The sequence below is a fragment of the Astatotilapia calliptera genome, chromosome 20 (assembly GCF_900246225.1).
Source record: "Astatotilapia calliptera chromosome 20, fAstCal1.2, whole genome shotgun sequence".
NCBI lineage: Eukaryota > Metazoa > Chordata > Actinopteri > Cichliformes > Cichlidae > Astatotilapia > Astatotilapia calliptera.
This window is the reverse complement of record NC_039321.1, coordinates 3,754,910-3,782,084: the sequence shown is the minus strand read 5'-3', so window position 1 is coordinate 3,782,084 and position 27,175 is coordinate 3,754,910. Positions and strand designations below refer to the sequence as shown.

General features: G+C 40.6%; 2 protein-coding genes across 12 annotated transcripts in view; one reads left to right on the top strand and one right to left on the bottom strand.

Annotated features, from left to right (window-relative positions):
- Positions 1-11,877, top strand: part of magixa (MAGI family member, X-linked a) — a 62,622-nt gene extending 50,745 nt beyond the window's left edge. For 6 of the 9 annotated variants that reach the window (XM_026153454.1, XM_026153455.1, XM_026153457.1 and 3 more), the window contains 5 exons: positions 2,637-2,831; positions 3,588-3,664; positions 4,031-4,180; positions 5,850-5,988; positions 8,755-11,877. In XM_026153454.1, coding sequence (XP_026009239.1) covers positions 2,637-2,831; positions 3,588-3,664; positions 4,031-4,180; positions 5,850-5,988; positions 8,755-9,524 — 1,331 coding nt within the window. In that variant the 3' untranslated portion in view covers positions 9,525-11,877. Of the gene's footprint in view, positions 1-2,636; positions 2,832-3,587; positions 3,665-4,030; positions 4,181-5,849; positions 5,989-7,455; positions 7,544-8,754 lie in introns of all 9 variants that reach the window. The other 3 variants (XM_026153459.1, XM_026153460.1, XM_026153461.1) reach the window with 2 other exon arrangements.
- Positions 11,878-13,317: 1,440 nt separating this feature from the next.
- Positions 13,318-26,963, bottom strand: LOC113013647 (NLR family CARD domain-containing protein 3-like). Of its 3 annotated transcripts, none has more exons than XM_026154715.1 (10): positions 26,602-26,963; positions 25,766-25,885; positions 25,410-25,505; positions 24,517-24,636; positions 23,751-23,836; positions 21,854-23,642; positions 21,170-21,343; positions 19,314-19,487; positions 17,706-17,879; positions 13,318-17,211 (listed from the first exon to the last, which is right to left on the bottom strand). In XM_026154715.1, exons 1-10 carry the CDS (start codon positions 26,703-26,705, stop codon positions 17,067-17,069), a joined length of 2,982 nt encoding a protein of 993 aa, XP_026010500.1. In that variant the 5' UTR covers positions 26,706-26,963; the 3' UTR covers positions 13,318-17,066. The 3 variants fall into 3 exon arrangements, with proteins under 3 accessions (XP_026010500.1, XP_026010501.1, XP_026010502.1); XM_026154716.1 differs by having other exon boundaries at positions 21,854-23,639; XM_026154717.1 differs by lacking the exons at positions 17,706-17,879; positions 19,314-19,487.
- Positions 26,964-27,175: the final 212 nt, after the last annotated feature.

The following is a 27,175-nucleotide window of genomic DNA, read 5'->3' as shown; positions in this document are numbered from 1 at the left end:
TCAGTCACTTCATGTTTTATCTCCTAGACTTTACAACCTGAAACTCTGCACACAGTCAGGAGTTGGGACTCGGTGGTGGTTTCAGGGTCATCGGTTTGTGTATTTGCTGGTCATGTGACCACGCAGTCTGTTCAACCGGAAACGTTTTTTTCTTTTTCGTTTGTCTTCCATTTTCTTTGTTCTCAGCGATTCAATGATTAGTGTCTCTGAGCTAGAAAATCTTTCTCAGAATTTCCCCCCATGGTCCTCCCTCCCAGAGATTTCAACACTGGCTTGGATCAATGTGTGTGTGTGTGTGTGTGTGTGTGTGTGTGTGTGTGTGTGTGTGTGTGTGTGTGTGTGTGTGTGTGTGTGTGTGTGTGTGTGTGTCTTTGTGAGGACTGTCCTCACTTTAAAACAGACATTTAAAAGGATTTTTAAGGTTTTAGATTTGGTTTCGAGCTTCAGCTTTAGCTTATGTGCACTTAGTATGCGTGTTACGATAGAAATAATACAAAGGCATAATTCTGTATGTGATACCACACTATGGGGACTTGAACAGGTAAATAATTTAATGCTACATCTTTGGTTTAATGTTAGCTTAACTTCTGACCAGTGTGAATCTCCAGAAATAACTTTAAACACTACATTGTCCCCTGAAGTGACAGAAACAAGACGTGTGTGTGTGAACTTGGCTGTTACAAAAACAAACTCCTACAAATGTTTTTCCCTCAGTTTAGTGATTAAAAAGGAAACAAGTTCAGAGCAGGATCGAGCTGAGATTAACTGGTTCTAAACAAGATTTAGTATTGGTGCAAAGTCCACCAGTGATTAATGAACGTGCTCAGATAGGCGCACCTCAGAGTGCCTCCACTGTGACAAATTTAAATATATATTTATATTTGATAGTAGGGATGGGAGCACTGGCTATTGTAGGAAACCGGTACCCAGTAGTCCAGGTCCTATCGATCCTGCTTATTGGTTCCTGCACTCGCACTACAATCAGCTGATGTCAGTTTGCGTGCCAGAGGAGGAAAATAGTGACACAGTCTGGAGTGTGGATGTGGACATTTATTTTTATTGCACAAAAGGACGAGATAAATGGTAAAGTGTAAAACTGCATCCAGGACAGAAACAACCGCATTATGCTGCTAACACAACTTCGATGCAAGCATCTGCCGAGACAGCTTTATATTCTACAAAGAGAAAGATCTTAGAGACGTGTGTGTCCTCATTAGGGACTTGTGTTGGTGTGGGGTTGTAGCCTCAGGTTTATATTTTTAAATGGTGATAATGAGACATTGTGCTTCAGCCATATTACAGAGTAACATGAAAGTAACGAGTGTAATGAGAACATTTTCCCGGGAGTAAATAACTGCATCATTTTTAAGAAAAGTGTTCTGTGTAATATGCGTAATAATGATTTTTTTGAGTAACAACTCCAACACTGATCATAACAAAGAGGTGAAATAACACGCACAAACATTTGACTACAGCATGCAATTAATTTGCATGAATATTATTTCTTTATTGCTGCTTGGTGGTGGCTCAACCCAATGAGAATCGATAAGGAATCAAGTCGATAAATGATATTGATAATGGAATCAGAATCACTATATTCTTATCAATTCCCTTCCCTATTTGGTAGCATGGCTCGACTATGTACATATGTGAAAACCCCAGAGGCAAGGAGCGCAGAAGCACAGCACACAGAACAGGCGTCAGTAACAACACGACATGGATTCATTCAGAAAAGGCCATAGCAGGAGTGCCTGGGGTGGAGGTGGGTTGCAGAGCGGATTGCACATGTGCAGCAACTTTACAAAGGTTAAAGCAACTCAAAGAGTACTTTCTTTAGGAAATTTGTGTCAAAGGTTTTCAGTTTGATTCAGTTTTCTGTTTAGAAATAGTGCACGTTGTACTGTGCTGTGGTTTCCCTCCTCCCCACTAACACTGCTACTGCCTGCATCACTTTCTCTTCATGCTAGAAATGGGAACTAAAGTTGCCAGAGTCTCAGTCTTTATATGTCTTGGCAGGTGGGCAGGGCTACTTTAATCAGGTGCACCATTAGTCTTAGTTTTGAGGACAAAATTACAATTACAGGCAAGTGTACATTATACTCAAACGTTGCTCTGTCCAACCTCACCAACACGTTTCTGTGACAGTGTTTAGGCATCGATCCTGCCCTCACAGGACGCCTTTGGGTGTCATACAGGAGTGAAAACCAGATCACTGCTGTGTGCGAGTCTTTGTTTCTTTGTTTCTACTCTGTGCTGATAGACAACAGTCATGTGACCACCACAGGTCATACCAACACCCTGCAGTTGGTGTTAATGTGGTTTGACTGTGGGTCTTTCTGCTCCTTTATTTAGCTGCACCAGCTGGTAGTTCAGCCAAGCAGAGTGAACAGGCCTCAATTATTAAAAGTGAAGCACATGTATTATTACACAGCAGCGAGGAGAGAATACACAGCGTCGGCTAAAGTCTCACAGTTCTGAGTAAATCCTGTCCTAATCGTTAATTGTACTTTTTGGAAAAATATTTGGCAGGTTTCAGTGTTCTTATTTGTCATTTCAACTCAGCAGTCTGTACCAAAAATATCATGATTTGTCCAGGTGATGTCTGACCATGTGACCTCTTTCTCTCCTTTCTCCAGCCCCATCGCTGATGTCTCACCGGTTCGTGACGGTGCGTCGTGGCAGCCCGGCGGCTCGCAGCGGGCAGATCCAGCCCGGAGACCAGCTGGAGGCGGTGGAGGGTCGGCCGGTCGCAGGTCTACAGCACCGAGACCTGGCCCAGATCCTGAGAAGAGCTGGGAACACACTGAGGCTGAGCATCACTCCTCGACACCGTATGAAAAAACACAGATACACTAAAAACACTTATACCTACAGTAAGGCCAGTAACTGTAAATAAGCCTTTTAGCTTCCTTTGCTTCACTTTTAAGCCAGCTTTCTTCTGATTGGTTACCTGAAGTAAACAAAGCAACTGAGCAGCAGGCGGGGCTTCTGTGCAGCTGGTTCTGGTTTCTTCCTGTTAAAAGGGAGTTTTTCCTTCCCACTGTCGCCAAATGCTAGCTCAAAGACGGTTGTGTGATGGGGTTTCTTTATAATAATATAGGGTCTGTAGCTTACAATATAAAGCACCTTGAGGGGACCGGTGTTGTGAAATGGCACTGCATAAAGAAACTGAACTCTAATTACTGCTAAGCCTGTGAAAGTGGAGCTTGGACATCAAATACTTTACAGAGAGCTCTAAAGTTAGACACAAGGACATCACAGTATTATAGCTTATACTTGTATGGCTGCTACACTAGCCATGTCTCTCCAGTCAGACACTAAAATATTTTCCTTAGAATAATATTGCTTCAGCCTTTAATATCTCTGCCTCTCCCTCTGTGACAGCTGAGGCTCCTCCTGAATTGAATAAGCAGTTACGAAAGTGGATGGATGATGAAATATTTTTCCTAAACTGCTTAAATTAACAGATTTTGTACTGAAAGATAACACTTATCTTTCACGTCTTGATTGCCTAATTCTTAAATCTACTGTGATGGTAAATAGAGTCATCTCATCTCCCTTCTCATTGTCTTTTTCACTTCTTCCAGATTCCTCTTCCCTGACCGAAGCCGCAGATCTGGACATAGATGGTCGGATGATAAAAGGACCCAGAGGGAGGTCAAAGGTCAGTTTAACTTTTGTTTTGTTGTAATATTACTTTGATCGGCGACTGTCATCTTAAGCCTTCTTCACGCATGAATTGCAGCCCTGAATTTGTCTTGACATGTGGTGCATGTGAGTGCACAAATGACCAGGTGTAGGTGTTCCACTTTCTGCACATCCTACCGAGGACAGGATGTGCAGGAAGCACCACCTAAATCAGAAAGTGTTTCCAGCTGTGCAAAAGTGTCTGAAGCAGACCGCTTCCTGCTGTGTGCTACATTTACATCTAAATTGTCTGAAGTTTACACTGGAAGACAGCTGTACTGTGGGACTGTCATTAAAGAGGCAGTACTGTTTAGTATCTGCAGTATTGTCTGTCTGTGTCCAGCAGGAGGAGTCAAAGTTCTACAGCGTGGACCTGGAGCGAGGTCCTACGGGTTTCGGTTTTTCTCTGAGGGGTGGCAGTGAATACAACATGGGACTGTATGTACTCGGGCTGATGGACGGGGGGCCAGCCCAGCGCAGCAACAAGATACAGGTACATGTGTACTCGTACTATTTAAATACACATACAGGTGCAAAATGCAAAATCCTGTTCATCATTTTAGATTTAGGTTCAGGCTGAGGTGTCAGTCATTAGCTGTTTCACAACAAAAGTCTTAGTGAGGAGACCGAATTCTTGTTTTTATTGTGAAAGAGGTGCGGGAAGTCTTATTGGGTTTTTTTTTCTTATTTATTTTAACAATAATCTAACCTACTAATTAAAACCCTTCATTAATACTTTAATGCAGGTGAATCTATATGAGAGGAAAATCAAATCTGTACACCTTAAACATTAATGTGAACAGACGATCACAGGCATCCATTAAAAACATTTGGACATATTTCAGCGTCCTGATGAAACGAATGCGATGAGAAGTCTTTTACTGACTCGGTAGAATAAACTCTGACAGTGAAACCATGAGTCTGATCCAGGATTTTCTCAGAGTTTCCGTCAACTGTTCGATTAGTAGATGACACCTTCTACCTGCTGAGCTGCAGGAGAGAAGCCTCCCCAGTGTTACTGCGTTTGTGCTGTGCGGAGATTCAGAGATGCTCTATTAAATCTACTGATGATTCGTCTGCAGAAACGCTCTCTGTGATCTGTCATATCTGGTACTGTTAAAACACACGACACCGCTGAGCCAAAACACTGACCTCCAGGGGAAGTGAACATCGTTGGGTGTCAGGTAGGGACAGTCCAAGTCTGCAGGGGTGAGGACTCACCTCAGACTTGTTTAGAGAACAAGTCTGACAAACTTCTGGGGACTTAAAGGATCTGCTGCTGATATATAAGGAAGTCCAGTCCCACTGGGAAGCTTGGAAGTCTGTAGAGTCCAATTCTTGGCTGGTTCAAGGTGATGCCAGATTTGTGGAGAAAAAGTGGAGACTTGGTGTGATTGATGCTGGATCGGGTCTGAACGTGTTTCCTATATGAGCTGAGCTTTGGGCACAGTGAAACAGCAGGAAATGCAGCGGAGACGTTTCCACTCAGACAAACATCACTCAGGATCTCCGTCAAGTCGTTCTTTGTGATATTAAACCTTCTGAAATATTCAGAGCTTCACTTTGTGCCTGCAGCTCTGAGACTCTGATCATCAAACATTCAACATCGCAGCTGCTCGCATCGTTCTGCTTCCTTTTTTGTTGTTCCACAAAAAAAAGAACTTCACAAAATGCGCTGCAGCAAATGTAGCGCCCCCCAGAGGCCGAAATAGCCAACCTTTCTGAACAGTTTAAATCCTGATGTCTCAAACCACCTGAATGTGTCATGTTTGTGCAGCGTCTGTCAACTGCAAGTTGAACGTTTTTAAATGACACTGAGCTGAATTATGAACTGGATAATAAACAAAAGTGAATTAAAGTAAATATCTAAATAGTTTAAGCAGCTTTAGCACTTTAGATCTAAGAAGTAAAATATTGGACTGAAATATGGACTGAAAATAATAATAATCTGATCTGTAATTGTCTCTCTGATGTCTTGCAGCTGAATGTAGTTTTCAATACTGTCAGCATCCTCAACAATCTACACAAAGACTTTTTCATTTCTGATGATTGCACATGCCCCTGCAGAGGATGTTTGTCGGTGCCTGAAATAACATATACTCAGTTTTATGCTTTATGCACTTTCCTCCTGATGGTAAACAAGGTGTCACCGTGTGTTGCAGGTGTCCGACCAGCTGGTGGAGATAAATGGAGACAGTACAGCAGGAATGACTCACAGTCAGGCCGTTGAGCAGATCAGAAGAGGAGGACATCGAATCCACCTCGTCCTCAAGAAGGGAAACGGATACGTGCCCGACTACGGTGAGACTTCACAGGACGGACTGTTACACATGACACAGCTGAGAGAAAACTGGGAGACATTCTCTCTGCTAAGACTTCAGTTTCAAGTTCTTCTTGATCCTCTCTGAATTCTTTGATCTTTTATATCTTTTAATCAAAATGGCACACGGTGGCCCTGCGACAGACTGGCGACCTGTCCAGGGTGTACCCCGCCTCTCGCCCTATGACAGCTGGGATAGGCTCCAGCGCCCCCCGCGACCCTGAAAAGGATAAGCGGAAGCGAATGGATGGATGGATGGCACACGGTGAAGTTTGACCCCAAAGCATAGGAGGATCACTGAGTCACTCTGGGCGTGTGTCCAGGGGCACTCTGTCTCATTATCCATCTACAGCTTACAATCAGCAAGATTAATAATAATCCTGCTGACAAATACACAGATAAACCAGCAGCACTGAAAACTGCCTGGACTCTTTACTGACTCACTTGCTCTGTTAAGACAAGAGACTGAGGAAATAGCCGGGAAAGCTCTAACTTTGACAGCCTGCCCACAGCAGCTGAAAACTAACTTGTTCCAGGAGAGTTTGCATTTTCTGACCTCATAAGGTCGGAATTTGTGCAGAAAATCGCTTTTGTGTCTCTAGCAGCAGGGTTGCCAACAAATCGCTACAGACCTTCAAACTTCATGTGGCCTTCCGAGTAGCTCAAGATCAGTGCATAGAGAGCTTCCACGAATGGGTTTCTATGGTCGAGCAGCTGCATCCAAGGCTTACCGAGTGCAATGCAAAGGGCTGGATGCATTGGTGTAAAGCACGCTGCCACTGGACTCTAGCACATGGAGACATGTTCTCTGGAGTGATGAGTCACGCTTTTCCTACTGGCCTGCTGATGGATGAGTCAGGGTTTGGTGGTTGCCAGGGCAACGGCACTTGTCTGACTGCACTGTGGCAAGTGTAAAGTTTGGTGGAAACTCTTCTCATAGCTCAAAGAAACAGTAAAGCTTTAAAATAATAAGGTCAGTGAATTTGGAAGCAATCTGTGTAATTCCTAAAAGCTCAGGCATCTGATTGCTCTCAGCACTCAGCTTCAGAGCGTATTTTCTTTTTAGGCTCTGCATGATGTCATCAAAAAATAGAATACCCATCCTAATATGGTCATCTCAGCTACAGAAGCCCCTCCCATCAGGTTTCATAAAAGGGGAGGAGTTAAAAAGTTTGTTTCAGGCAGCTTGAATAGCCCAGCCCACTATAAGATAAATAAGGATTATTTTGAATTGAGAGTTATGCAAAGCTACTCTATTAGAGTTCAAAAATATAAATATTGAGATGGAAATAAGAAGATGTTCATGAATACTCTGTTGAAGAGGCTTTTGTAAAGTACTCCCTCATCACTGACCTTTGACCTGCTTCCACGGCTCTCTCACTGTTTGACTTAACTTTCTTTGACTCTCTTTTCCTCTCCTTCCTCTTGTTTTTCCTCCTCCTCCTCAGTGGAGCTCTCCAGCCTGTCTCTCTGTATGACCAACTCTAAACAGGGGGAACCCTGCTTCTACGTGATTGGACGCACTGAAAACACGCGGTTGGTAACTCCGTGTTTTCCCATCTGCTTTCATTTTCTTCACTTTCACTTCATCAATCCTTCATCTTCACTGATCATCAGCTGCAGTCTGCAGCATTATAGTCACATGTGAATAGCCATCAGATTACTGTACTGAGTATTTTAAGTGTTATTATCTGCATGTAAAGCGCCACACGTATAGGTCCAGTACCTGATAGTGAGTAACCTGACAGTTTTATGTTGTTTCTGTTTAAAGGTACATTACCACCATCTTCTGGTGGTAGTAACATATTACAGCCAACCAGGACCCGGTAAAAACCCTGACTGGCTTTAAGGTGTAGTTGTTAAAATATTTCTTACATGCAGAAAATCCCCAGTGTGACACGGAGAAGTGACACAGACTGAACTTTAGACTTTAGTGCCATCGTGTTGGTCATTTACACCCAGATTCAGAGGGGTGCCAAGTTAGCAGCTAATGTTAGCAAGCAGATTTAGATACCTAATCACTGCTGATTAAGACATTTGAAAAAATTATTGAATTTCTGTGACCAGAACTGGAGCAAAAACTTCATGGACACCTCACAGCAGGCCTTATTATGCTGTTGATTTCATTAAAAGGCATCAACACCACAAACACAAATGAGGCTTCCAGTTCAGTGGCTCATGATGGGAGAGGTGAGGCCCAGCAATCATTCGTTGGTTACACGAGCACACCTGTCCACCAAAGTAGCCACGCCCCTAACTTTAATAATTCAAAAAGAGCAAGTTTCAAAACAATTCGACTACTTTGCATTAGAGAAACTGCAGATTTGGCACCTCAGCTTCATTTTTCAGCACTGATGTTTGCATATTTGTAGCAATAGAGAATGTGTATTCTAATATAATAGAGATATAAACCTTCAAAAGTGCCAACATCTGAAATGTTTCTATTGTCATATCTTGGCTACGTGATCATGAATTTCTGATTGAACCTCCTGCTTCATTTGTCCTGGTTGGTTTTGGTTCAGAGTCTGAACACAAAGCTTCAGACTTTCATATTAGACCCTGATTTTAAAAAAAAGATTGGAAACATCAGCAGGGCTGGCAACAGCAGAGGTGCCCGTTGGTCACTTTGGTGATTTATTTTTTGACAGGAGAAAAACCTACTTTTAAAAAAATAAACAAAAGGAATAACCACAATAATTACTTGCAGATATTCAGATAATTATATTCTGTCTCTGTTTGTCCATAAGGCCCTGAGGAAGGAGCCCTCTCCCCCTCCTCCTCTTCACAGACCGAGGAGCTGGATGTGGATACGATAACCATGACAACTGCCTCTCTTAGCCAGGAAATGAGACGAGGAAGTGGTGCGGGAGAAGGAGAGAGGAGGAGGAGAGAGAGAGAAACCAAAAGAAGAACAGGAGGATTAGGATTAGGGCCTCCTGCTCTGGACCTGGACATAGTGGAGGAGGAAGCACGGGTGCTGGAGAGGAGATGGCAAGAGGAGGAGCAAAGGGAGGAGAGGAAGAGAAGAAGTCAGACTGTCAGGCAGATGAAGCAGGATGACCTCAAGGAGCAGGGGAGGAGGAGCAGGAGCTTACCTAGGAGTGATGCCCACCTCAGGGACTCACCTCTGTCAGAGGAGTCCAGAAGAGGAGGGGGAGAGCGGGAGAGGAGAGAGGAGAGAAACAGCAGCACCAACCGCCGTGCAAAGCATGCTGGGAACTCGGCTGCATCTCAGAAGGCAGCGTTCTCCTTCCTCATGCCGCTGGACGATGACAGCAGTGACAGACATCTTTCCGACAGCGAATCAACATCCAGTTTTTCGGAGATGCACCTATCAGCAGCAAGCATCGCCACTGCTGGCTCGAGGGAGGAGTCTGATTGGAGGAGAGCTGAGTTGCCGTTGCAAGATGGAAACGGCCCGGGCCCTTGGCTGAAGCCGAGCACGCAGAGACTGACGCAGGTGCTGACGAGCAGTCAGATCCGTGGGCGGGGACTAGCGGGTGGGCTCTCTCTCTGATTGGCCAGCTGTGAGGGCATTCTCCTCTTTTATTTGCTGATTTTTTTTTTATTGGCTACTTATCAAGGGCTTTTTTGATTGGCCTGCTGGAGAAGACACACCTCCGTCTGTGTCCAACTGGATGACCACAGAAAACTCTGTTTGTAATTGGCTGGTGGGTGACATAACAGCTACACAGACCTGCCGAACCAACACCTTTAATATTACCCATCATGCCTCAGTACATCCTGAGACCTGTATCATAAAGCTATATCGGGCCGCCATCGCCTGTCAGACAATTTCAACCCTCCACTTATTTTATCTTCCTCTCGGGATTCTGTTTTATTTCGACTTGATTCGAGTAACATCCTAATACGGGTTAGGGTTAGATTACAGCGATTGAAACATTCACCAAATCACCCGAGCTGCCTGTGGACAGCTGAACTCTTTGTGATACAGGCTCCTGGTCTGCAGACCTGATGTGACGTTTCCGTGTGAAACATCACGTCTGCGTTTCATGGCTTCATCACGATCATCTTCACTCGCATCCTTCCAACTTCAAAATGGTATGCAAACAACATCCGAACCGAACAACGGCGCTGTTTCGTGATTCTCTCTGTGTAATCTGAGCATGTGAATATTACTGGAATGATTTTTTTATTTTTATAAACGTGTAACAAAATTATTATTATAACGATATTAGAGATTAAATAGATCCAGAGATGATTTGATTTGCCTGCTTGCTTGTAAAAATGAAAGGAAAATAACCTGATGATGTAACAGAGCCATACACACGCACACACACATACAGATGTCAGGTCCAGCTGTGGTCCTGTCGGCTGTCGAGGAACATAACATCACCATGGCAACATGGCCTGTCTCTATAGCGACAGCCGCGGAGGAGCAGGACGACCTGCAGCTTTGGATCATAACAAGTGCCTCGTTTTGTTTCAGCCTTCGTCCTGCAGACTGTCACTTTGCAGAAGCTGCAGGCAGAGACGCACGCCGTCACTTCCTGCAACACGTCAAACAACGGCAAGACCTTTCAGACACCAAAATATCCCATCATGCAACAGCCAATACTGAGTTTAATGCTTTTTATAATTGAGACATACTTGAGCTAAGAATCAGTTTGTGTGCCACAAAAACAAAACGACCCCTCATGTTATCTGAATGTGTCTTCGCCTTAACTCCAGAGGTCCCAAAATTAGGGCGGCAACTAATTATTTTCACTACCGAGTAATCTTCATTGATTTTTTTCCCCTATAAGATGTCAGAAAATAGTCAAAAGATTGTGCTGTAACTTGTCCAACCCATAAATGCATCTTCAGAGGCCTTTTATGGGTTTTCTTGTTGAAAGATGTTTAATTTACATCAAGTGAATCAAAGGAAATCATTAAATCCTGACTTCTTTTCTTCAGGCTTCAGAAAATCTGGCATTTTACCAACTAATTAAATTTATCGATTGATTTTGTAGCTCTGTTTAAAACAACAGGAACAAAATTTACACAGACCTCATCTGTAATCTATAAAATCTCAAAGTTAAATTAAATATAAATGGGTATATCAGATATCTGCACCCTTAAGACATTTGTTAAGAGTGTAGAAATAGTTCTGTCATTTTATAGACAAATCAATGAGAAGCAACAGTACAGCCCTGTGTTTGCCATTTGGACTGAGGGTTAGTGTGCACTACAGAGATGTAAATAATATTAAATTAACAGATAAAACCAAAACACTGATTAATGTCCACAGGATAATGTGCAGAAGTTCAAGTTGAATAGTGCAAACAATCACGCACACGTCTCCGCTGAATCGAAATAGCAGAAGAAACAGTGTCTAGATTTTTCTTTTTGTTGTTCACGTAGCAGGTTTTTTAAGCCACATTTAAAATGTTTATTTTAAAGAGTTATTCACGCGAGAGTACTTTATTTAAACAACTAATAACGCTAACAACATGGTAAGGCTCCTTTTAAGGAGGACCTATTCTGCCTTCCCTGAGGTCTCGTAACAAACCAAAGTATTAAACATGTCGAAGTAAAACATGAAAGCCAAAAAATATTTAGAAATTAGTAAAATTATTTATAACAAATATTTTGTTTCTATTTTCACAATAAAATTGGCCAATCACAAGGAAGTGGCTGTACAAAGGAACAGTGTAAGATCGGTAAAAGAAAACTAGAAATCATGCTACGCTACGTTAGCTGAGTCCCCGAATAAAGACCAGGAGCTGGAAATGAGCAGAATAGGTCTCCTTTCAGAATCACACCGAAGAAATGTAAAGTTTTTAAAATAAAAGATTATATGATGTAAAAATAATAAAATGGTCACTGCTCTCTGCGGACAAACTGCAGAACAGTGTTTTCACACCTTATTTGTTGTCATTTATGGGCTGATGTACAGTACGTGCTGATGCTGATGTGTCAGATTAACTTAATGTTTTCAGTTTGTGCATCAAAACTCATCCAAAGACTGTTTATGAGATGAAGAAGCTTCACTCTGTAACAAAGCTGTAAAACGGCTCATTTTAGACCAATGAATGAAAACTATTTGTTGTCCAGACCCGAAGATGAAGGTTTTTTTTGTAAATGTCAAACTTTGGACTGTTGAAACGATATTTTAAAAATATAACCGTGAGCCAAGGAAAGTTAACCCTCTGTAAAACCTCAAAATCCCATCCTTTCGTGACCCTCGGGACCAAAAATGGTCCCGCCCCAAAAAGTGCTCTAAAATGTTATATATCAATATTTTTTTCCACTTTAAATTAGTCAATCTTTTAAAACTACTTCTGCTTAAAATATCCATATCAAGTTTTAATTATATTTTCATTGTTTTAACCCTTTAAATACCAGTTTGTGTACATGAGCGCCCTGTTTTTAACAGAAAAAAAAAAATTAAAAAATTAATATTTTCCATAAAATACATTTGAAGTAATATTTGATTGTTATTATAATTAGGCCTTTAGATGGGCCAAAGATTGGCACCAACATTCATTTTGATCCATTATTATTTTTTGTGCAGGAGCACATTTTTAAAAATCCATCCTTTCGTGACCCTCGGGACCAAAAATGGTCCCGCCAAAAAAAGTGCTCTAAAATGTTATATATCAATATTTTTTTCCTCTTTAATTCATTTTCATAGACAAAACTATTAATCCAAAGCATTTTTCAGCAGGTTGTTAATCAACAATAAAAACAGCCGTTAGCTGGATGAGCTTCTTTTTGACAGAGTGAAACTTCATCCTCCTCCAGCTGCTTGTGTTTCAGGACAGTTAAACTTGATGTCAGATCAATATTTGAGCTGATCAGGGTCACAGCTTTATAGAGGGAAAGGGAATATGACGCTTGTGGAAAAAACAGGGTGTAAATATCAGATTTAAAAGCACCTGTTTTGTTTCAAAGATCAACAGTAACCCTTCCCTGTAACAGGTGTTTCTGATTTCACTGTTTGTTTGTTTTTTAAGCTCAATCATGTCTGGAAACAGCTGGATTATTAATGACTAACCTCACTGTAAATTTAAGAATGTTTTCAAATATGACTTCAAATACAGATTAACCTGTTATTGCCATTACATCGATTATTGGCAAGTAATTTGTAAGTAGCAAATCAGACTTTATTTTCTATTCAAAGCAAGCTCTCATATCGAATCTATTAAATAACAGGCTTGCTGCTGCATAGAGGGGACAATAACCACTTAACCCTTTCTGATGCCAGAAATCACATTTGCAACACTAATGCAAACGTTACATATATGCTGACTTCACTGACCTTGATTTGCAGCGTAAAAATGAAAAAAAGAGAAGAAAGAAGTAAAAATTGTAAAAAGTCTTTTTAATGCATGCCCAGTGAGGGGTTAAGCATCAGTTCACAAATACTCAGGATTCAGAGCCTCACTGAGGTCATGACAGAACATCCCTTTTTATGCTGAGGACAGTTCACTTCAAAAATCAGTTTTACAGATTTTCTTTCCTTTGAGCTGTTCATCCTTCTAGATGTCTTTGTTGTAAATTGCACAGTTTTGCAGTTTCTTATAGGAACTGCAGGATTTAGAAATCCAACTGCATCACTGTGCAGAAGGAAGAATGGCTCTGTCCATTAGAGAGAGGCAAGCCTAAACTATATGGCCAACTGAAATCAAGACTGTAAATTTAATAATATTTATTGCTTTGATGTGCTAAAAAATACTTTGAAGTTATAAACCACACAAAAATAAATAAACCAACACCTCATCCATCGATCCATTACATCACTTGCATCATTTTAATGTCTGTTTCTATGTTCCATCCACAGCCTTAGCAGTTAAACTACAAACACCACAAACCCCTGTGCTACCCTTTAGCCCCACCCTTCTGCCTCCTGTCTTTTAGGGCATTAGGATGTTTGTCTTCTATGCATTTTCTAAGACTGTGTTCTAGCGACTGATTCCCTGATTGGTGCGAGGAGCGCCTAATCACAGGATCGCAGAGTCTGGACTAATGATTCTAACAAAGGATCTGATCATTCAGGTTCTGGTCCAGAGACAACCAGGAAGAGCCAAGTTCACGCTGGACTGAACAGTTTTACCATCAGACCTGCTCCCAGGCAGCAGGATGGAGGAACGTCACTCAGCTGTTTGCTTAATGCAGTTTTTATCTTCAGCAGTTGGCTGTAAACACGCAGAAGTGACTGAAGCAGCTGATCTGATCCGTCAGTGATCGCTCGGTGTCTTTAGATCCAGTCTGACTTTAAAACTCTGAGCTGGACCAACATCAGCTCAGGTAGGCCAAGCTAACTGTCTGCAGCCTTGTTCAATAAACAAGCTCATGTGAAATGAACTGATTATTTGGGAAAAGATCTTTATTTGCTTTCTGTTCTCAGGTCAGTGCCAGATAAAATCGCTTATCCTGACAGCTGAAGCACAGGATAGCAGGCTGAGGATACTGAGGCATGCATGACAAATAAAACATTCAAATTTAAAGCAACACTGTATTGATAAGCATGAGCAAACAAGCAACCTCTATGACCCCAAGAGTTGCTGGAACAAACTTCATAATTTCTTTTCTTCTGGGTACTAGGCACAGGTGTGATTTTTAATCATTCAAAGACTCATTGTGTAGATATAGAAACTGTATTTAGACACGTGTGAAGCTAACATGTTACAAGTCTGCCGCAACTATCAGTTTCAGGTGGAAGGCAATCTTTGAAGAGTACAGCCTTTTACCGTGACTATAGAGCTGATATTGAACCAAGATGAGAAATGAGTAAAAATCCATATTTGATTATTTGTTCAAATAAGGCCTCGTTCACATGAGCATAGAGTAAAGCTTTATATTCAAACACTTGCTAACTTTCCTCCGAGCAGTAGTGAAATTTGAAAGTGTGACACACACTTTTCATCATTGGTCCAAACCAGGTGGGTCACACCTGCACAGTGTCCTACTGACCTTACTATACAGATGGCAAACATGTCGGAGTTCATTTGAAATACACTATTTGTGCTCACACTCACACACTCCAAAGCTGGAGTGTTTCCTTGATGAATACACAAAGGTGGATCCTCTGTCACGAGCCTCTCTAGCACACCGTCCAGGCATCTGCTAATAACAGCAATGTAAAAAAAATGCTCGTGATTTTAGTGGTCGGATGGCGTCCACGCTGACTCAAACTGCAGAAACTGTGTTTGTAAAGACTATTCCAGCATTCCTCCTACAAACAAGCAAAGCTCACTGGTAAAAAGAAATGTGTTCATTTGCATATTAAAAATATGCAATAATAACTTTATAACAATATTTTCAAAAAGCCTGGGTCTCTAAGGTGTTGGGCAACACCAATTTAACATGTTAATATTTAGCATTGCTGCAGCTCTTCTTTCCTCCTCCTGCAGCAGCTGGGTAATTTAATCACTTATTTGGATCTTTTCAACATGTGCTGTTGGTGTTTTTTTTCCACACAAATAATCTGACTTGCAGTGTGCTAAAGATCATCCAAGAAGTTATTTCCTCAATTTTACAAAAACATTGGCAGCATCAAATAATAATGTAGAGTCTTCAAGACAAATGGCGAAAGAAAAGGTTTCTGGATGTTTTCTGATAATCAGATGAATAAAACCCAAATTACAAGCTGTTAGGGTCAAAAATTGTCTTCACTCGTTCTCATTGCCATTAAATATTGAAAGTTTTACTATTTTTTTTGTATCTATTAAGACCAAGTCTAGCTCATTACTGAAAAAGAAAACCCCTTTCACACTCTGTTTTCAAACGCCTTAAAAACAGCATTAATTTTTTATTTTTTTTACTGGGTCTAATATGATATTCAGTGGTTGAAAACAGTTACGTCTGCACTGGCTCGCAGATGCAGCATGAACATTATTTATTTGGTACGATTACTGATGGTTATGCAGGTGGGTAATGTTTTAACACATGAAGAGAGATCAACAACACAAACAGAACACAGACAGTAACAGATAAAAACCATTTTATTTATTTTCACTGTCTTCAAGTTATTAACAAAGAAATGGAAGGAATCCAATCTGCCAAATTCAACATGTATTCAAGCTATCATGCAGCACTCTTTGAATTGACACGTTGACAAAATATCATAATAGATAAATGTTAGAATAAAAATTAGAGAGTTAATTTAACTTATAGGACCTAAAAGGTCTTGATGCATTTTTCCTCTCACGATGGTTTGGAGGTAAAGGATGTGGAAAAGGGTCTGGTTTTATAACTTCCTGTGTGTGTTCTGGCTTGGCAGGATATGATGTAAGGGATAAGTGTTGATGCCAGTGAATAATGGACTTTAATGTGTCAGTAATGTCAGTATCAGCAACCTCAACCAAACAACAAAACAATAAAACCGTTTATACAATGAATGAAGTGAATTTGTGCTTCACTTAAGTAATATCACAGGGTGTTCATCTCATCACCATTAAAAAAAACTTGCATTTCATTAGGTTTTTGTGGTATTTAAACTTGTGATTTAACGGCCTTTTATGTGGCAGAGATAAAGGAGACATTTATCTCCGCCACATAAAGACACCGTGTGCAGCACAAACGTTTTGAATCCACAGCAGAGCAGCAGACATGGCAAAGACTTGGAGGACCAGATGAACCTGGGGCTAATGTCTCAGTGCAGAGTAGAAGAAGATCACTGAAACCCTGAAACCTCACAGTGCCAGTTCTTGATCCAGCTCTCAGTAAAACAGCCGAGTTACAGTATCTACGCTACGGATGGGAATCGATAAGAATTTTATGATTCTGATTCTGATTCTGAATCGATTTTCATTGGCTCCATTTTAAGAGTCACCACCGTCACTAAGCAGCAAGAAGAAATAACATTCATGCAAATTAATTGCATGCTGGAGTCAAACTTCTGTGCGTGTTTGAGGTATTTGCGCTCGTTGTTGTAGTCAGTGTTTAATATTACACAGAATACACAGAATGCTTTTCGTAAAAGTAATGCAGTATGTTACTTAATTAGCTCTGGGAACAAGTAAAATAGCTGAAACACTCTGTCTCATAATCACCATTTAACTACAGCCCCATGCACCAGTGCAAATCCCTAATAAGGACACAGACAGGAGGACTAACAATTCCAAGGAACTGGAATACTGGGAACCGGTTTTCTACAGGAACCAACAACCTGCTGCTGCTCCAACCTCAGTGGATCATCACAGCTCGTCCACTCGTCGTCCTGCTTGCTCTCATTGTTACACAGATTATCATCCAACCTGTAGAGACAAGAAACAGGTGTATTAAATAAGTCACTTCAAAAGCTGTCACTCAGAGATGCAGCACATCTAGCCTGTTCACAGCTGCAGTGGAGGCGTGGCCTATCTTAGCCTATCTTAGCTTCTCTGAGTTTTCATGTCAACATGTACACCCACTAACCTACACGTTTGAACATCGAGTCTATTGTTCCACAGTGGAAGTGAACTGTGAAGAGTCATAAATGATCCATGAACATCTTTTTTAAAAATGTATTTCCTGCTGTTCAATTTAACACAAACATCTTTGTGGCGGCTTTCTGTAATATCACCTGGCTAGTAAGCATGGAAGCAGCCATGAAAGACACTAAGCTAAGTTAGCTATGAAATATAGAAATATAGATCTGAATGTTATCTCAGATGTGTACTGTATATATTTGTATATTTGTCTGGAATTATTTCTATTGCAGTACAATACTGCTGAATGCAACACAGAGTGACTCCAGCTCTTTACTGACCTCAGAGTCTCCAGTCTATAGTCAGGACTTTCCTTAAGATCCAACAGCTGCTTCACATCTGGATCCCGTAGGTTGTTTTGGCTCAGATCGAGCTCCCTCAGATGAGAGTGGTTGGTCTTTAAAGCTGAGACCAAAAAAGTACAGCTGATCGCTGACACACTGCAGCCCCTCAATCTGAGAAATGAATGAAACATTTAAGTTTAGACAGATTTTAAAATTATAACCTGTTTAATAATCTGAAGCTAAAGACGGTATAGGATGTAAAAGGTTAGGAAACAGAGACTTCAAACACCTCAAACCAACAAGATATTTTATTCAGCAGAAAAACTAATAAAAAGTAGTTTAATATAACTGATAGATTCAATAAAGACACAATCAAACGAATCCTGTGCATCAGACAAGTCAAAAATGTATCCTTTCAGCCCAAGTTCATCAAGCCATAAAATGGAAATGTTAACAAAATGATGATCAATACTTATAAAACATTTTTATTTAAATAAACATGAAAATATATTTGATTGTCAACTTTCATTAATGATCCAAAAAATGAGTCCATCACAGTCCTCTTGTTCTTTTGTTTTCTTATTCTCTTTGTTTCCTTGTTTCCTTGCTCACTTTTTGTTTACATGTGTCAGGAGTGGTCCTCCTTTGTGCCCACTCTCCATGTGAACTACAGGTTAACATGATTGCTTTAAGGTTGAGGAAATCATCCAGTTGACACCAGTTCATTGCTCTTATCATCATAAGATAGCAAGTTATCCCTGTGACTTTTTATTCCTCTTTTCATGATCTTTCCTTCGTGGAGACTCTTCCCAGCCTGCAGAGATCCCTGTCTGTAACTCAAGGAAATCAGCACTCCCTCCAGTTTTTAGCTGCTCCTCTCAAAAAAAATTGAGCGCATGTTTAAATCAAAAATGGGATTGATTACTTAAATAGTAAAGCTGAAAATCTTTACTGATATACATTATGTTGTTTGTTAAAAACAAAATCATCAAATCTTTGAAAGCTGGATTCAAAAATCACACCAGAAACCAAAGTTACGATTATTCAAGCATTTCTTACTTCGTCACAAAGTAGTTGTCTGCAACTGCTTCCATTTTTGAATCGATATAATTAGCTGCCTTTTGGCTGGGCTTCTCACTACAGGGCTGGACCTCATATAGGCACAAATTAAAAAGTTGTTCATCTGTTTCAGGTTGTTGTTAGCATAGCACTGCAGCCTGCAGCCAACCCACATAAAGTGGGGCGTACACTCTGAGGCTAACCTCAAAGAAAGTGAGTTTAATAATGTTGCTTCACAGTTTGGAACATTTTATAGACTAAACTAGTTAAATTAGAGCATATTTATAAAATAATTACATTATTTAATGACTTAGCCATCACCTTGGTTTTAATTCTAATATAACAAAATTTTCTGATTGTGCTTAATCTACGTTTTTTAGGTTTTCAGTGTGTTGCTCAACATTGTTGTGCAACATTGCATCCTGCAGTTATTAGACTGAAGCAATAAAGAAGAAAGCATTAGCATTAAATCCTCTGCAGACTGCCAGCCTACATATTAAACTTTTATATTTATATGACCACACAACCAAAACATTTTTGCCTGACCTGAGCACTTCCAATCTGCAGCCTGGACTCTCCAGATAACCACACATGTTCTTCACTCCTGAATCCTGCAGCGTGTTGGCACTCAGGTCCAAATCTCTCAGATAGACGGGGTTGGACTTAAGAGCTGAGACCAGAGAAGCACAGCTGGCCTTTGACAACCTACAACCCTTCAGTCTGAATAAAGAATTTAAAAAAGGCAGATTCAGATTCAGTCATTTATAAAATACAGGAAATATAATGTATATTAGTTTTAAATTTGCACCTATACTATAAATTATGTACTAATATACAAATCATTGCAAATTACAGTTAGGCCTGTGTAGGGATGGGTATCGAAAACCGGTTCTTGTTGAGAACCGGTTCCCACTCTTTCAATTCCTTGGAATCGTTTGCCATTTTTGCAAATGATTCCCTTATCGATTCCAGTCGCCCCGAATGACGTCACCACGTTGCGGCGCGTCATTTACCTGGCAGGAAACACGGCGCCTAAGCGGCTCAAACGCTCAATAGTTTGATTATACTTTATGAGAACCGATGACAACAGGGCAACTTGCAAAGTAGATATTTCATTTAAGGGAGGAAACACTACGAATATGCAAAAGCATTTGCTCACAAAACACACGATGACACGTGTTTTTAATTCCGCTCCGGACTCGTGACTCTCAACCCAGCAGCAGCGGTAACGTTTGCACGTCCTCTCCCGTTAATGCGGCAGGTAAATAATCAACTAACAGTGCATATTATGTTAGCGCGATCTGCCTTATTACAAGACCTGCCATTACTGTACATGTAGGTGACCATGATGAGAGAGACAGACAGAGTCTGGCTGGCGCTCGCTGGCAGTTCTCGCTGCAGTCTACCGGTAGCGTCTCCTTTCAGGCCAGGATAGACGAATGTCACCGAGCAGTGTCTAAGTTTGTGGTCAAAGGCTTGCACCCATTTGCCACAGCAGATGCCCCCGATTTTTGGTAAGTGAATGTGTTTAATTGTAGGCAGGGACATTACTGGATATTCTTGTGTAATTGCCACAGAACAATTTATGTTATACTTTGTTATTGCTACAGAAGAATATTTATTTTATTATTTTACATTTACAATTTTTTCCCCGGGGACCCTGTGACACCCCATTGAAGAGCCGTAGGCTGGATCTCTTAAGATCTCACTGTTGGGTTTGTAAGGCCATGTTACTCCTAAATTTCTATCTTGTTCAAAGAGAAGATATAAAACAAAGTTCTAAGCTAATCGACCTTAGTGTTCTCCTTTTAAAAAAAAAAAAAAAAAGAATCGATAAGAGAATCGATAAAGAATCGAATCGTTAAACAGAATCGAAAATGGAATCGGAATCGTTAAAATCTTATCAATACCCATCCCTAGGCCTGTGCTTTGTTCAACAAAGACATCATTTTTCTAGTTTTCCCTTTGTACACCACCGCAGTGGATCAAATAACCAATATGTGATTGAAGTGTGAACTTTCAGCTTTAATTCAGGGGGTTTAGGAATTACAGATTTTTTACTAAATAGTCCCTCATTGTCAATATGATTCCTGCTGTCGACGGTGATCATAAGTTACAGAGTACTGAGAACTAAACTTTCTTTTTCTGTGCTTTGACTGCAGTTCAACACAGAAACAATGTACAAGCACAAATACACCGACTTGCTCTGTGACTCAGACTTCTGAATCCTCAAATTAGTTTAACATCAATATTATGCTGTCAGCTGTATCCAATCATCTGATAATGGAGCCTCTTTATAACGGGGTTACTTCACAGCTCAACAAAAGAAATGTCTTAACACTTCAAACTACAATGCTCAATTTGAAGAGAGGAAAAAAGCAAGTATTACTCAGTAAACTGACCTCAGAGTCTCCAGTCTGCAATTTGGATTCTTTAGTCCGACAGAGAGCAGCTTCACTTCGGAATCCTGCAGCTTGTTAAAGTTCAGGTTCAGCTCTGTCAGATGGGAGGGGTTGGACTTCAGAGCTGAGGCCACAACTTCACAGTGAGCTTCTGAGAGCTCACAGCTAGAAAGTCTGTAAAAAAAAGAAGAACATTTTACAAAACATAGTGTTATGAAGTGTCTTGATGCATGCTCAATTGTCCAAGTAAGGAAATCCCAGAAAGAACAGAACAGAATCAACCTTTTGGGATATTGTTATGAAAGTAGACATTTATTTCGTTTTTCGTCATCTAATCTTTAGATTTTCTAATAAGTTTTATTGAGTCAACAGAAGCTGACAAGAACTAGCAACACAAGGCAACAGCATTTGTTTGCACTGATTGCACCTAACAGAACCTAAAATATGTTAGCAGGAGTTTTAAGTTTAAGTTTAAAACCATTTTCTAATGAAAATGTGGAAGTTTACTGTCCATTCTGACCAAAATGTGAAGAGTTTCCTCACAGAAACTCCAAATCATCTTTCTGTTGAATTCTCAATCACAGCAAAATTGTATCTGAAATCTTATCTGATCTTAATTTTGCCCTTTGGCTCGAAACTGCTAACCTGAACCAAGTTTATAATGTTAGTCACGGGCAGACTTACTGAGCCTTTCTGCAATTTCTCACAGCTGGAATGAGTCTCTGTTTGCCCTCCAGTGTGGTGTTATATTCACCCAGGTCCAGTTCATTCAGAACCTCTTCTGACATTTGGAGAATGTAGGCCAGAGCTGAGCAGTGGATAACAGAAAGTCTCTGTGATCTCTTTCCTGACTTCTGGAACTCTTGGACCTCCTGATGTACTGAGAGGTCATTCATCTCCATCAGACAGTGGAAAATGTTGAGACTTCTGTCAGGGGATATTTTTTGGGTGTTTATCTCCTTCAAGTTGCTGATGGCTTTCTGGATGCTATCTGGATTACTCTCTGTCCGACCTAGCAGGTCTCTTAAAAGTCTCTGGTTGGACGTCAGACAAAGGCCATGAAGAAAGCGGACAAAAAGGTCCAGGTGACCATTTTTACTTTTGAGAGATTTCTCCATAACTTTGCTCAGAAAGTCATCTAAAAATAGCACATGGGCAGTTTTATTTCCAAAATTCCTAGACGTCCTAGAAAACTTAGGGATTAGGAAATCCTCCAGGATCTTGCTCTGTCTACTGGTGAAACAGTGGAACATGTAAACGGCAGCCAGAAACTCCTGAATGCTCAGATGAACAAAGCAGTAGACTGGTTTCTGGAAGATCACACACTCTTTTTTGAAAATCTCTGTACAAAGTCCCGAGTACACCGAGGCCTCTGTGACATCCAGACCACACTGCTCCAGGTCTTCTTGGTAGAACATGATGTCTCCTTTGTCCAGATGTTCAAATGCCAGCCTCCCAAGCTTCCGAAGAGCTTCAGGAGTAGAAGCCTTATGGTACTTCTGAATCTTCCTCTTGGTCTGATCCAGCAGGAAGTGTGAGTACATGTCAGTCATGGTCTTGGGCAGCTCTTCTCTCTGCCCTCCAGTCAGCATGTGCTGCAGAACTGTAGCAGTGATCCAACAGAAGACTGGGATTCCACACATGATGTGGAGGCTCCTAGATGACTTGATGTGGAAAATAATTTTGCTGGACAGCTCTTCATTACTGAATCTCTTCTTAAAGTACTCCTCTTTCTGAGCATCAGTGAAACCTCGCACTTCGGTGACACGGTCAACAAGTGTAGGGGGGATCTGATTGGCTGCTGCTGGTCGGGAAGTTATCCAGATGAGAGCCGTAGGAAGCAGATTGCCTTCAATGAGGTTTGTCAGCAGATCATTGACCGTTGACTTCTGTGTGACATCAGACATGACGCTCCTCTTAGTGAAATCCAGTAAAAGTCTGCTTTCATCCAGACCATCAAATATAAACAAAAGTTTACAGACAGCGAGCTTCTCTGCTGTGACCTTCTGTAATGTTGGATGGAAAACCTGGAGCAACTCCAGGAGACTATACTGCACATCTCTGATCAGGTTCAGCTCCCTGAATGAAAGCAGAATCACCACACTGATGTCTTGGTTTTCCAAACCTTCTGCCCAGTCCAGAGTGAACTTCTGCACTGAGAAGGTTTTTCCAACGCCAGCAACACCGTAGGTCAGAACCACTCTGATCACTTTGTCAGATAAGGCTTTAAATATGTCATGACACTTAATTGGAATTTCATGGAGGGTCTTCATCTTGGAACCTGTCTCCAGCTGCCTCACTTCATGTTGAGTATTAACGTCTTCACTCTGTCCCTCTGTGATGTAAAGGTTTATGTAGATTCTGTTCAGGGGAGTTCTTCTTCCTGTTTCTTCAGATCCTTCAGTTACAGTTTCACATCTCTTCCTTAGACTGAACTTATGTTCATCTAAAAGCTCCTGCAGACCAGCAACTGCTAGAAGACAAAAAAGAAAGACAGAAATAAAATTAATGGAACTTTAATATTGGTATAGCATATCATCATCTGGAATCTTCCCCTATATCTTATAAAGTATAATCTTACTTTGCACAGTGTTGCTCTGACCACCTATATGTCGTCCAAACTTGGCTGTTTCTCCACAGTGGGAAACAGGATTCTTTGTCTTCTCTCTGTGCATACAAAAGAAAATGTATATTGACCAGTACACATACAATACAATACAACTTTATTTATATAGCACATTTAAAACCAAAGGTACACCAAAGTGCTTCACAACAAGGTTAAAACATAAGATAAAAGACTATAAAAGAGAACAACGGTGCAGACAGAATAAGAAGTAAAACATTATAGCATGGTTTAGAAGATAAAATTACAGGGTATTCATTAATATAAGGTGGGGGTATTTATTCAGTGGGAGATTAGTAGGAAGATAAGTAACACAAGGGTAAAATATAGGGGGAAGTGCACTAACTAACTGAAAATGCTCAGTCAAAGAGGTACGTTACATACATTAAAATAATAGTCTAATGCAGACAAATAATTATAGAAAAATATATATTCTTTGGTGTATAAATGCTAAGGTTGGGCGATATGTGAAAAAATATGTGAAAAGTTTCCAACCGGCAATCGTCAGTTCAACAATCCCTGATGGGCGATATAGGCGCACATGCACAGACTTTATGATCAGTGGGGCAATCATGCACGGACTAATTTTCAAGTTTACAACACATATTTGGAAAACTACAAATTACTTTACCATGGAAGAAGATATTAAATTTAAAAAAAGAAAGAAAGAAAAAAGAAAAACCGCCTCACTCTGGAGACCGGCCAGTTCAGAATACTTTCTTACTTTGTGTCCGAGGGTCCAGGTTCATTATTAAACGATATAGGGGGATTTTTGGAAGCGTCACTCCTCATAGACAGACACTCTGATCCTGGAGACGCTGGGCTGCATCTGGGCTGCTGACCCCTGGGAACACAAACATATAATATTTAGCACATTGTTCATCTGCATCTTAATGTTGTTGGAAATAAGTCACTTATTATGAGTACAGGACTGAGGTTCTGGAGGTTTTCGGTGAAAGCAGAAACATTCACTGTCCCAGGGTCTCAGTTTGGATTTTATTACTCAGGAACATATTCTACCTTCTATAGGTACATACTGTCATGGTCACTGGATCTTGGACACAGGTTTGAATTTTGTGATGTTGGGGGTTTTATAGTTCTGTAGCTTTGGTTACGTTTAGGTTATGATGTCAGATTTAGTTTGTGCTTTATTCCTTGCTTCTCTGTTTATTCCTGCCTCCTTTGTCTTTCTGTGCTTTACTTGGTCTTCTTTTGTGCTTGGCATCAGGTTAATCTTGTCTCGCTGTTCAGTTGTGGCTCTCTTCCTGTTTTATTTTGGTGACTGTTCTTCTCTGTATCCTGTGTCTAATTTCCTTCCAGGTAATTATGATAGTTTACTGCTGCTGCGTTCCCACCTGTTGCCTTTTCCTTCATCATCCTGCGTGTCTCTGTATCCCCTCATATTTTGTTGTGTTCTCCATCATGAGTGTGGCCTATTTCATAATGTGTTTTTAAAATATCTGACACTTACAAACACAAGAAGTCCTTCATGTTTTCATGTTACAGCTTTTCTGTTCAAATAGGTTTCTGATTTTGAAAATCACTGAAGCTTTTCTGTGTTAGTGTCATCCTAACAAACCATCTTCGTGTCATTTTAGAGGAGAAATAGTCTCTTACTTTGTGTTTGAGACTTCAGGTTCATTACTGAAGTGCATAGGCTCGTCTTTGGAAAAGTTAGACAGAGAGTCGAATCCTGAAGTATCTGTTCCTTTTCTGAAACAGACATATAATATTTAGCACATTGTTAATTTGTATCTTCATGTTGTTAGAAATAAGTCACTTATTATGAGTACAGGACTGAGGTTCTGGAGGTTTTCAGTAAAAGCAGAAACATTCACTGTCACAGGGTCTCAGTTTGGATTTTATTTATATCACTACCACAATAAGCTGATCTTACAGATATGGAAGCATGTTTGTTCTGCCTGCTAAGGGAATTTTCTTCTGCTCATTTTACAGCAGAAACATTTTCTTACTTTGTGTTTGAAGGTCCAGGTTCATTACTGAAGAATGGAGGATCATCTTTGGAGATGTTACTGTTCACTGACAGACACTCTGATCCTACAGACGCTGTTCTGCGCCTGGGCTGCTGACCTCTGGGAACACAAACATATAATATGTAACACATCATTCATGTTGATGGGATCTGTCTTGGTCCCAGGGTCACTGACCCAGGGTTTGAGGTTTTGGGGATGTTTCTTGTCTTCAGCATCTCCTGTGGAAGTCAGTCTCCGTGTTTATTTACCTCTCTGTCTCACCAGCTGTGTCCCTTTCCAAAGATCCACATCCTAAATGGTAGTTCTAAACAGGTGAAAATGTAAGCAAATGTAGCTGTATAAGCAGCTAATAAAAGAACTAATCAGTGCAGCTGATATCAATGCTAGTTTGCACTGAACTCTTCTTGTTTCCTTTTTCCAATGTCTTTTTGTAGTTTTTTACTTGATGATAAGGATGGAAGTTTTAAAAAATTATAAAATATGCATTTTTCCGACAAGAGTCGGTTTGTCTGTGGCCCACAAGCTTGGTGAACAGTTTATAATGTCTATCTATTACTCAGGCAGTCCTCCCTATACATATTTATCTCTATGAGTACTGTATGCATAAAAATGTAAAAACTCCCTCATGAGTTTCATTTTGCATTATTTCTGTGCAAACAGGTTTTTAGTCTTTAACATCCGCGGTGAAATTTTGCTCCGGATGTTCCACATCAAGGGTTTAGGGGGAACACTTCACTAAAATAGATCGCACACATTATTTCTTCATAACAAATAAATCATCTTCACTTCACTTTACAGTAGAAACGGTCTCTTACTTTGTGTCTGCAGGTCCAGGTTCACTGTCATTTATGGAAAGGTCTCTCTTCATAGGAAAACAGAGAGATTGTGCACTGTCCTCCTCTTCCTCCAAAACATTCATTTTCAGCCAGGCTCACCGGTAACTCAGAAATGCTGAGCATTAGCACAGAATACAAACCACTCTCATGACTGACAAAACAGGAAGTACAACACACACACAGAGAGACTCCAGCAGTGAACTGAGTTGTCAGTCCACTTCCTGAATTAGCACATCATTGTTTTTTCTTCTAGTCCACAGAGACAGCTGACTGAAAGCAGACGAAACGTAATGTCGGGCTTAAAGCTCACATTCATTTCTTCCTCCTGCTCCGTAGTTTGCAGTGACCTAGATCAATAGAGAAGAGATGCTCCTCCCTTCTCCATTTACAGGAAATCACATGACGTCATCCTGGGTGTGTGTGTATGAGAGAGAGAGAGAGAGAGAGAGAGAGAGAGAGAGAGAGACATACAAGAATACATAAATATATCATATAATTAGGCTTCTAGATTTATGATTCAAGAACTTTCAGAGCATCAAATCACATCGATCAC

Bases quoted from the DNA above. Each gene is read 5' to 3' on its own strand.
- LOC113013647 (XM_026154715.1), bottom strand. From the start codon at position 26,705: ATGAATGTTTTGGAGGAAGAGGAGGACAGTGCACAATCTCTCTGTTTT. The intron at 25,886-26,601 runs GTAAGAGACCGT...TTGTGTTCCCAG, and splicing joins CCTGGACCTGCAGACACAAA to AGGTCAGCAGCCCAGGCGCA. The intron at 23,837-24,516 runs GTAAGAAAGTAT...TTGTATGCACAG, and splicing joins CCTGGACCCTCGGACACAAA to AGAGAAGACAAAGAATCCTG.